The 12101-nt window shown below is 38.2% G+C and overlaps 1 protein-coding gene across 6 annotated transcripts in view; it reads right to left on the bottom strand.

The window, feature by feature from the left end:
- LOC124872311 (astrotactin-2-like) overlaps positions 1-12101 on the bottom strand; it is a 513868-nt gene that overhangs the window by 152463 nt on the left and 349304 nt on the right. For all 6 annotated transcript variants that reach the window (XR_007039251.1, XR_007039252.1, XM_047372151.1 and 3 more), the window contains 2 exons: positions 5640-5806; positions 1389-1577 (listed from right to left, as the gene is read on the bottom strand). Coding sequence is in view for 4 of the 6 variants with exons in the window: in XM_047372151.1 (XP_047228107.1) it covers positions 1389-1577; positions 5640-5806 (356 nt within the window). In the remaining 2 variants the exon portion in view is untranslated. The remainder of the gene's footprint in view (positions 1-1388; positions 1578-5639; positions 5807-12101) is intronic.

Genomic DNA, 12101 nt, shown 5'->3' with positions numbered 1-12101 from the left:
ATAGTCAGTGCCTTGGTGAATCTACCCAAAACTCTTCAACATAAACTTGGCTTTACAAACCCCTCAAAGCTGCAGGTATGCGTGTTGCCTGTGAACCTGTTTCTACCACTCTTTTTCCTTTCATTCAACATTCAATTTTTTGTTTGGATACAGCAATCTGAGAACTGCCACCTTCTTTAGAAATTACCTTTGAGGCTTGCCCTACCTGAGTAAGGTGTCAGTGAACAGATAGTCAGGGGGACTTCTATCAATTTGGCCATCTTCCCTGTGATGCTTTAGGCCATAATATACCATTTTTGTAGTAAAATCTGTTTGACTGAAATTTGCTGCTATTAATGGTATGTTGGCAGTAAAAATTTACTATCCTTTAACTGCAGTTACAGTAAATTGTTATTAACATTTTAAATCAAAGTTATAGCACATCTCTCTCAAAGACAATTGCTATGGTTTGTAAATTCAGGCATCTTTAATATCAAATACAATTATCTGCCCTCAAAATATTGACCCATCAAAAACGTATTATCAGTTTTATGATAGAAGGAATTATTAATTTCCCTTTCACTGTCAAAAACTGTTCAGTGTCTCATTGCAGTATAATGTATCCCACACTGTGACTCTAAGGAGTTACAACAGGTAGATAATGGCATCAGCTATTATAAGTATTATTTTTTTATTAGCCAAGCTGATACACTATGAACCACAAGGCGGAACTGATAAAAAGCACAACATGATAACACTGGAAAAAAATTATACTGATATAAAACGTCTGTGTAATAGAGGAATGAAACAGACAGAATGTACAAAGAGTAAAAGATATACAACCAACATGAGATACGGTTTGAGCATATTTTTCTGTGTGTATTGCAGTCATGCATAGATAGACCCTCATCATCTTTCTGTATTATGCTTTTCATTACAGACAGCATGTGACTTATCAGAGCGAGCCAGATCTTCAGGAGGCTGCCGGTTTAAGGAGAACTGCCACAGGATGAGTTTCAATCCTCACTCAGCTATCATTCTCTCTCTCACTCATACACTTCTCACTCTCCATGCCCCAAAATACAAGGACAATACACAGATCTGTGCAAGCAGAAATGCAGCAAACCATGAGCTGACCCCGACGACTGACTCTTATAGCTTCTTCAATAAGATGACAAGCAAGAGAAAAGCTATTTCTTTAGATAGTTTTTAGGAGTCAGAAAAATCATTATGATGTGAACAGCAGGTATTTTTAAAAGAAATATGTTGTTTTAAAACAACATAGAAGATGAAACATGATCAAAATAAGCTTATGGTGAATACATTTTGGAATTTGTCAATATAGTTTAAAAAATATAAAAAAGAAACCCTTTGTGTTAGTGTCTTGTGTGTATTTGTACATAAATTACCGGAAGGTCATTTGGAATATCTGTCCCAAGTTGACTTGCTGCGTTTTGTTGTTGTATCCATGCAGCATCTCACCAAACAGAGTGTCATTGAAGTGGACATCCTGCCTCGGGCATTTTGGTCCCTCGCAGTTCTCTGACTGCAGGAGGCAGGATCGCCTGTCTCCTGCCAGCTTGTACTCCTGCACGCACCTGCGGATGAGGCACAAGCTGTCAGTGCAATGCAAGATGTCTGAACGTACACACACAAGGTGAAAGGACCTGTTCAGAAAAAATATGTTAAATCTTTTAGGAGATCAGGAGTATTTTAACCTATCAAAAGTCTGCTTCTATTTAATCCCCTCTCACATGGATGAACTTTTAGCTGAATGAATAATATTTGTTTAATTAACGAGAATATATTAACAAGGATCTCTCCTGAAGATAATATACTGATTGCTCATAATGTCCAAGTAAAATCATTCTTAAGCCAATAAAAAAAAAAGTATATTAATTCAATACAATAAAAATGTTACATGATATCACAGAACACAGTATTTTTGTTTTTCTGACATTCAACACAGTCCCAATTTGGTATCATTTTTATTTAAAATTCCTTTTTGTTACTTTCTCTCTCATCTTCCACTGATTTATTGATAATATGACTTGAACATTATTCCTTTGAGAAAAACAAAGACATAGCTTTGACAAAGCTTTGATACATTGGTGCACTGACACACCAACTAGGTTAAAAAACAACTGAGATCAGAAGTTCAAATGAATATTAATTAAATGTCTTGAATTGGGTTTTTTATAATGAAATGTGGGTAAAAATTGTATATGTAGCTGAAACCAAATACACTGCCTGGCCAAAAAAAAGTCGCTACCTGGATTTCACTAAGCAAATAGGTACAAGCCTCCCATTGGATAATTACTGTATGGGCTATCATTGGCATGCATCAAGCAGAGAAAACATCTAAGGAGATTGCAGAGACTACCAAAATTGGGTTAAGAACTATCTAACGCATTATTAAAAACTGAAAGGATGGTGGGGACCCATTGTCTTCGAGGAAGAAATGTGGCCGGAAAAAAATCCTGAATGATCGTGATTGGCGGTCATTTAAACGTTTGGTGAAATCAAATCGAAGAAAAACAACAGTAGAACTCCGGGCTATGTTTTATAGTGAAAGTAAGAGCATTTCCACACGCACAATGCGAAAGGAACTCAAGAGATTGGGACTGAACAGCTGTGTAGCCTTAAGAAAACCACTAATCAGTGAGGGCAGAGAGCATAAAGATTGGACTCTGGAGCAATGGAAGAAGGTCATATGGTCTGATGAGTCCAGATTTTTCCTGTTCCAGAGTGATGGGTGCATCAGGGTAAGAAGAGAGGCAGATGAAGTGATGCACCCATCATGCCTAGTGCCTACTATACAAGCCTGTGGGGTCAGTGCTTTGATCTGGGGTTGCTGCAGGTGGTCAGGTCTGGGTTCAGCAACAGTATGTGTTCAAAGAATGAGGTCAGCTGACTACCTGAATATACTGAATGACCAGGTTATTCCATCAATGGATTTTTTCTTCCCTGACGACACGGGCAGACTCTACCATCATCAATGCAAGATCTTGGTGAATAATTAATACAACACTGGGTGGAAATAAATCATGTGACATTGCAGAAGCTTATCGAAACAACGCCACAGCGAATGCGTGCCGTAATCAAAGCTAAAGGCGGTCCAATGAAATATTAGAGTGTGTGACCTTTTGTTTTGGTGGGGACATTTTTTTGGGCAGGCTGTGTATTTCCATGCACTACAAAAAGACACATAACCTCTTATTGTTTCTCACTGTTTGATATTCTTACTACAGTAAACATGCCCTAGTTTAGGTCAGGTATCAAAATTGTTTCCATTTGCTAAATGTCAGTATAATTAGGGAGGTGCACTTTAGATATTTTGTACTTACTTAAAATTCTGAGTTTTACATACATTAGTCATTGGTTGTAATTAATTTAGCTGTATGGTTGGGGTCCCTCTCCATCTGTGGGACCATCTTATGCCAAGGCTTTATCTTTCTAGATAAGATGAGATGTGGCTTTAATATTTCCATATTATGTTCTTTCCTTGTGATGCAAACATTTTTTTGTTGATGCAAAATACCCACAAACTTGATGCTGCCACTCTAATACTTCAAATACACTTGGAATGGTGTTTCCAGGTTTGTAAGCTTCCCTCTATTTCTACAAATATAATAATGGCCATTGTGTTCAAAGAGTTAAATTTTTTGTTTCATCTGACCACAGGATAAGTTCCCAAAAACTTAGGTAAATTTCTCTAAGTATTGTAATGTTACATTTTATGTCATGGCTTCTTCCCAGCCCATGTCAAACACATTAGTTTCACTATGAATAAAGAGACCCTCTCACCAGCTTTAGCCCACATCTTCACAGCAACATTTGCGGTTGTTCTGGGGTTCATATATACATTTTGCATCACAACATGTTAATCTCTGGGACACTGAACCTGTCTCCTACCTGAACAGCATGTTGGCTAGACATTCATATGCTGTTTATACGTGAGTATACTTGGAACAGCTGATTTAGAAAAGTCTGAGGGGGATCTAGAAATTGTGACAGGAATGAACCAGACTTTTACCATATTGTCACACACAGAGGCAGTATGTTTGAGGTATTGCTTTAAAATACATGTACAGGTGTGCCTCAGAACATCTGAGTTTAATGGAGAGCACAGTTAACCTGTTTCAGACAAACAAATCATAATTTTGACTTTCCCAAACTGTTTAAAAGTGGTAGGCTTAGTGTATGTAAACTTCTGAATTTGAAGAAAGTAAAAAAGAAGAAGAGCAGAATTATTCTGGCACTTAGGAAAAAAAATATATATATATTTGATAATCCTAATTTACCTAAAAGAGGAAAGGTTTAGTTGGATTTAATATCAGAAAATGTAAAAAGTTATTTGACAGTATATGTCTGGTTTCAACAACATGAAAAACAAAAATATAAAAATAAAAAGTAGATAATATGAAGGGAATTTACACTAACAGAAAAAAATAAGTTATATTATCCAGATGTCATAGTTTTTGCAGATTGTTTTCATTTAGTTTTTACTTCTAAATAGGTATTTGACTGATGGAACATTTTTTAATTAACATTTTTCCATTAAAACCTAATTAACGACGAAGGGATGTCCCCTGCCAGCAGACACCATTTATATGGAGCAATGGAAAAAAGCAACGTATGCCCTTGTTGTTTTGATAAGCTCTAAGAAGTAAAGGAGCAGCCAGACGCTACTGATCAAATGGGCTTGATCTGCTGATTATGAGCAGGTGGGACCTATGAAAAAGCAAGAGATTTGGCAGTTTGATGGTTTAAAACAATACATAACGTAGGAAATATCATATCACCACAAATATGTTACAATAACACATTTAAAAATTATTTGTGGAACATATAATGCATAGTCCTATAAAACAAATTGAAACTATAAAAAACAAATTGAAACACAATGTGACCGAGGTCCCAAAAAAAGATAGAAACTTGAAAGGATTATTGACACAAATGATGTTCAGAATAAAGAAACACCAAGAGCAGGGACTTAATGTTTACTGAAACATTTTGTTGGTAAGAGATATGTTTGTTTATTTTTTTTGTGTAGTAGTGTGTTAGATCCTGTCCATACAGTAGTGGAGGTATGTGTCTTAAAATTCTATTGTAATCCACCATTGAGCATACAGGTGTGCATTAACACAACACCAAAGGAGAAAAAGCATCAGCAATCAACTTAGACAAGTTACTGTTGCTGCCCATCAGTCTGGGGAGTGTGATAAAAAATCTTTTTAGGAAATTCACCCCTTTTCTGTAGATGAAAGGATTCTAGAGTCAAACATGAGGCCAGTGTCTGACAACTAAAGCTTGGTTCAATCTGAGTCAATAAGTATCAACATGTTACAGTGGCCCAATCAAAGTCCAGACCTGAGTCTGGTTGAAATGCTGTAGCAGGACCTTACCAAATGTGTGTATTAGTGAATGCCTGCAAACCTCAATGAATTGAAGCAATTTGTAAAGAAGAGTGAACCAAAATTCCTCTACAATGATGTAAGACAGTGATAAAGTCATACTGAAGACAACTACTTCACAATTTTGTTGTTAAGTGCTGTTTTAATTTCCGGGGTGTACTGAGCAATTACCATGGCTGTATTACCAGTAATGGAAAATTATTTCACTTTTACGGAACTTTTCTCACTAGTAGGCATTCTCACCCGCAAAACATGAGAACATTGTTGGATGCTGGGTCATCTTCAAGGGGTACAAGCTGCTGGAGGCACAGCTGTTCACAGCCTCCATTGAAGCCATCCGTGCAGTCAACGCCTCTGGAGTAGTCATAGCAACCCGAGCCATCCTTCATTGGCCTCAGCCCCTCAGGACACTGCAAGAAAATGGATTAGGAGAAAGAGGGAGAAGAGGTGGGAGACATATGGAGGGGTAGAGAAGGAGAAAGGATAGATTAGAAACGAGGAAGAGAACAGAGAGGCACTGAGGTCAGATTGTGCATTTTAATCAGGACTAGAGGGCAATGACAAGGGAAAGATGATGTGATAGGAAAGACAAATTAGACAAAATTGGAACTTGGATTGAAGTGAAAGAATTCTAAAAATCAGTGAAGATTTTTTATACAGGTCCTTCTCAAAAAATTAGCATATTGTGATAAAGTTCATTATTTTCTATAATGTCATGATGAAAATTTAATATTCATATATTTTAGATTCATTGCACACTAACTGAAATATTTCAGGTCTTTTATTGTCTTAATACGGATGATTTTGGCATACAGCTCATGAAAACCCAAAAATCCTATCTCACAAAATTAGCATATTTCATCCAACCAATAAAAGAAAAGTGTTTTTAATACAAAAAACGTCAACCTTCAAATAATCATGTACAGTTATGCACTCAATACTTGGTCGGGAATCCTTTTGCAGAAATGACTGCTTCAATGCGGCGTGGCATGGAGGCAATCAGCCTGTGGCACTGCTGAGGTCTTATGGAGGCCTAGGATGCTTCGATAGCAGCCTTTAGCTCATCCAGAGTGTTGGGTCTTGAGTCTCTCAACGTTCTCTTCACAATATCCCACAGATTCTCTATGGGGTTCAGGTCAGGAGAGTTGGCAGGCCAATTGAGCACAGTGATACCATGGTCAGTAAACCATTTACCAGTGGTTTTGGCACTGTGAGCAGGTACCAGGTCGTGCTGAAAAATGAAATCTTCATCTCCATAAAGCTTTTCAGCAGATGGAAGCATGATGGAAGTGCTCCAAAATCTCCTGATAGCTAGCTGCATTGACCCTGCCCTTGATAAAACACAGTGGACCAACACCAGCAGCTGACACGGCACCCCAGACCATCACTGACTGTGGGTACTTGACACTGGACTTCTGGCATTTTGGCATTTCCTTCTCCCCTGTCTTCCTCCAGACTCTGGCACCTTGATTTCCGAATGACATGCAGAATTTGCTTTCATCCGAAAAAAGTACTTTGGACCACTGAGCAACAGTCCAGTGCTGCTTCTCTGTAGCCCAGGTCTGGGGAATGCGGCACATGTAGCCCATTTTCTGCACACGCCTGTGCACGGTGGCTCTGGATGTTTCTACTCCAGACTCAGTCCACTGCTTCCGCAGGTCCCCCGAGGTCTGGAATCGGCCCTTCTCCACAATCTTCCTCAGGGTCCGGTCACCTCTTCTCGTTGTGCAGCGTTTTCTGCCACACTTTTTCCTTCCCACAGACTTCCCACTGAGGTGCCTTGATACAGCACTCTGGGAACAGCCTATTCGTTCAGAAATTTCTTTCTGTGTCTTACCCTCTTGCTTGAGGGTGTCAATAGTGGCCTTCTGGACAGCAGTCAGGTCGGCAGTCTTACCCATGATTGGGGTTTTGAGTGATGAACCAGGCTGGGAGTTTTAAAAGCCTCAGGAATCTTTTGCAGGTGTTTAGAGTTAACTCGTTGATTCAGATGATTAGCTTCATAGCTCGTTTAGAGACCCTTTTAATGATATGCTAATTTTGTGAGATAGGAATTTTGGGTTTTCATGAGCTGTACGCCAAAATCATCCGTATTAAGACAATAAAAGACCTGAAATATTTCAGTTAGTGTGCAATGAATCTAAAATATATGAATGTTAAATTTTCATCATGACATTATGGAAAATAATGAACTTTATCACAATATGCAAATTTTTTGAGAAGGACCTGTATAATATAAAAATATGGTGGTTTTCATCTGATCACATTACAAAACACTGTAAACTGATGGCTCTTATCATAAACACAGCTCAGCTTTCTTCTTGTTTGGAAAGACAAATATCTGAACGTTGTATTTTTTCTGTGCCAGGAAAAAGCCTCCAAGTGTTACTTTGTTCCAATAAAGCTGTACACTGCCAGAAGAAAAGCAGCGCAGGAATCTTTAATGTTCATCAGAGGAGAAATGGATGTGTAGTCTGTTGAGTATGATCAATAAGAGGAACTCTGGAAAACTACGAAACAGAGAGATGAATTGAAAAATATTTTTTCTGCCTTAAGTTTAGTAAATAATCAGTATTAGTTATCATCCATTAAGGGTCTTTGAGGAGAGGTTTTACCATAGTCCAGTATTTAAACCTTGAAATTACATTGTGTCCAAGGGGACTTGGATGCATTAACAAAATCAGTGATGACTCACTGACAAATTACACAGCAGCTTTTGCTTTTAAATTACATTGTCCTGAGCCTAAATACGCAGATTGTGAAAAAAAAAAAAATTTGAATGAAACAATAGGCCCAATATTCTGACTTTAGATTAGCTAATTTACAGAATACCCACTCATTTATGAGTGGTTTTCAATAAATCATGACTCTTACAGCTTAAATAACACTACTTTTGCCTGAATGCAACAAGAGCAAATGCATACTTAAACAGAGAGTCAATTAAAAATGCAATTGTACTTATAATTAATAACTTTAGACTTAATAGACTACTTATAATGATTTGAATTGCCTCATCCATCTCAGAAGTAAACAAAAGATTAGTGGACACATAAAATGAGTTTGTTCAGCTTATGCGCTAGCAAAACACTTGAGGGAGACACTATGGATAAGTGTTAAAATGAAAAATCTGCACACAGTGATGACATTGACAACTGGAAACTATAGGTGTATAAGACTGATGGTAAAAATATATAATTACTATGGAATGTTTGTCATGGTTTTTGAACAATTTAACTGTCTGTAACAGTAATGAGAGTTGATAGCATTATTTTTTCAAATAAATTGCTATTTAGGCTGTTTGAAAAAAATATTTAGTCAAACAAAAATGTACATAAATAGTAAAAGGTGCTTGTACATTTAATGTAAATTTTCTCCACAGCAAGGTCTGAATTTCTCAAGTTAGTAATGTGTCAGACTGTGCATGCATTGTCTCCTGCTGGGTGTGATATGAAATACAAAGCAAGAAAAACTGAGGTGCAGGTGATACAAAGCGATAGATATGCATGCAGTCAACAAAACCATAAATAATAAACAGTATATAAATACAGTATAGAAAGGAGTCTCACAATATTTACCAGTGCTGCCTGCTAAAGCTAAATTCCATCATACTGCTTCCAGCAACATGCAGAAAAGGTTTAGGTTTTTGATATTCAGACCTTTTCCTTAGAGCTGCAGGTGTTGCTGCTCTTTCTTCTTTGCTAATATCAATCTAACACTCGTCAGGATTTCAAATTAATTATGTTAGGGACACAGTTTGAAAAACATTGTTCACCACATTTACCGAAGGCCATTGACTCATCTATGATTCCTCAAGTTCTTGGCGCCTGTGTGGGTTTGGCTGTGGGCATGTAATGAGTACAGTTAATGTTCTGTGTTGGTTTTGATGTATTTCGACAAAAGAAAAAGGAAACTATTGATAAAATGGCTAACGGTAAAACTATTCTGTGCCATGGTTCATTAAATGTGGGGGTTCCATTTTGTTACAACTGATTGCTTTAAAACTTTGGTTCTAAATGTTTAGGTTTTTACCGAAACACCTTGTTTTTGGTGTTGCAGTGCCTTGCAAACGTATTTACAGTATAACTGCTTCAAATGTTTCACGTTAGAACCACAATTTCTATGTACTTTATATGGATTTTATATGATAGACCAAAACTAAATACTTACTATAAATGCAAGGAAAATGAAGTACGTTTTAGATTTTTTTTTTTCTCATGAAACAATTTGGATCCAGCCCCTTCAATGTTCAGACCTCTAAATAAAAGTCAGTGCAACCAATTTCATTAAGAGATCACCTACTTAAAGTACACATGTACACATGATCCTCTGCCTGCACTAAAGATCTCTGAGGGAGACGTAAATAGGCTCTTTCAGCGCATGAAAACAAAGAAAGCTGAAGGACCTGATAACGTCTCCCCATCATGCCTGAAAGCTTGTACAAATTAACTCGCCCCGATCTTCACCCGGATCTTCAACAAGTCACTGGAGGTCCCCTCCTGCCTCAAACGATCCACCATCATCCCGGTTCCCAAGAAACCCACCATCCTAGGATTAAATGACTACAGGCCTGTAGCCCTGATGTCTGTGGTCATGAAATCCTTTTGAGCGCCTGTTATTGAAGCACCTGAAAGACATCACAGGCCCCCTGCTGGACCCTCTGCAGTTTGCTTAGTGAGCAAACAAGTCGGCAGATGATGCTGTCAACTTAGCTCTACACTTTATCCTGCAACACCTCGACCGTCCAGGGACGCACGCCAGGATCCTGTCTGTAGACTTCAGCTCAGCCTTCAACACCATTATACCATACATCCTCCACCAGAAGCTCACCCAGCTCAACGTCCCAGCCTCCACCTGTCAGTGGATCAGCAGCTTCCTGACGGACCGACAGCAGCAGGTGAGACTGGGGAGCACACCAGATCAATAAGTACTGGTGACCCCCATGGGTGTGTTCTATCCCCACTCCTCTTCTCCCTCTTTACAAATGACTGCACCTCAGTGGACCCGTCTGTGAAACTCCTGAAGTTTGCAGATGACACCACTGTCATTGGTCTGATCCAGGATGGTGATGAGTCTGCATACAGACAGCAGGTGGATCGGCTGGTACACTGGTGTTGTCAGAACTACCTTGAACTCAACCCGCTCAAGACTGTGGAAATGGTGATGGACTTTCAGAGGACACCACCCCCATACACCCCCTCTCCATCCTCAACAACACTCTATCAGCTGTGGACCACTTCAGGTTCCTAGTTAAGTCATCAACTCTACATCTAAAAGATATGACCTTCATGGAAGAGAGGTAAGAAGAACAGAATTGTCGAAAGAAATATACAAAAAGTTTTGTTTATGTTTGCCACAGGCAGTGTAGGGGAGGATTGTGGAAGAAACTACTCTAGTCAGACGAGACCAAAACTGAACTTAACACAAGGCAATCCTGTAAATGTATTAGAGGATGGAAAGACTTAAGACTGAGGTGAAGGTTCACCCTTCGGTAGAACAAAGACCCTTAATGCTTAGCCAGTGCTACAATACAATGGTTTAGATCAAAACATATTCATGTGTTAGAAAAGTAAAATTTCAGGCCTGACTCTAATTAAACATCTGTGGCAAGACTTAAAAATTGCTGTTCACAAACACTATTCTTCTAATCTGAAGAATAGGCAAAACATTTGCAACCCCAAACCCATAAATACATCACACTTTTTAGATATTTATCTGTAGAAACCTTTAAAAACCTTGTTTCATTTTTATTTAACATCCAATTTTGGCATTACCTTTTATATTACAATACAAATTAAATACATTGAAGTAGGCAGTTCTTACATGACCAAATCTATAAGAGTCCAATATATGTATATTACCAGTTTGGGAATTTTGAAAGTAACATGTGAAAACAAATGGAAATTTTGAGTTAATCTTATGTGCCTCAAGACCCAGAGACATATATATAAGGCTCAGCGAAGCATCTGTTTTAGATTGTGAAATCTGCTTGACTGACAGAGGGCACCTCAAACCCAGAGGCAGCACTGTTGAATGTAACTGGCTCATCAAGTAGGAGTTGTTGTCGCTCAGGATTACAACTTTGTATGAATACTTCTCCCTTCTGGACATGGGAGAATGTGAAGTGAGAAAACCTAAAGGTAATGGCTGTTTATCTGCTACATCTAGACAATAAATGCAAAGTATATTGCATGCTGCTGGCTGTAAACTTGAAGTCTGTCAATAGGTGCAGTTTTTTGCCCCAAATCATGCAGAACTGTACTTGATGAACTACATCCAGCAAATAATAGAGTCATATTTTACCTGCCTGGTAAACTGAACTCTCAGAAAATTTGTGAAAAGGATCGTGTTTTTGTGAAAAAATGTGAAAGATTCCCTGAGATTAGAAACAAACTAGTCAAAAAGTTTCTTGAAATCCTGAAATCCAGTTATGTCCCTGCTTTACACAAGACTAAAACAACACTAAGCATATCTGCTGTGAATGAACACAATCAAATAAAGATGTTGATGAGCGGTGTTCCTTTTTTTAAGAAGTGAACAAAAATGCAACCTGCATTTTCCAGTGGAAATTCATTGGTTACCCATGCAGAAAAGATCCAGAGCATTTTCTTTCCAAGGTGAGAACTTGTTGACTGTTGTGTGTCTGTGTGTGCTCAGCATAGAGACAGTTCAGCTGTAACACACAAACAAGCAGTCTTTGTGGGGAAC

The sequence above is a fragment of the Girardinichthys multiradiatus genome, chromosome 8 (genome assembly GCF_021462225.1).
Source record: "Girardinichthys multiradiatus isolate DD_20200921_A chromosome 8, DD_fGirMul_XY1, whole genome shotgun sequence".
Classification (NCBI taxonomy): Eukaryota; Metazoa; Chordata; class Actinopteri; order Cyprinodontiformes; family Goodeidae; genus Girardinichthys; species Girardinichthys multiradiatus.
Note: the sequence above shows the minus strand (reverse complement) of the source record. Positions and strands in the feature narration are given on the sequence as shown.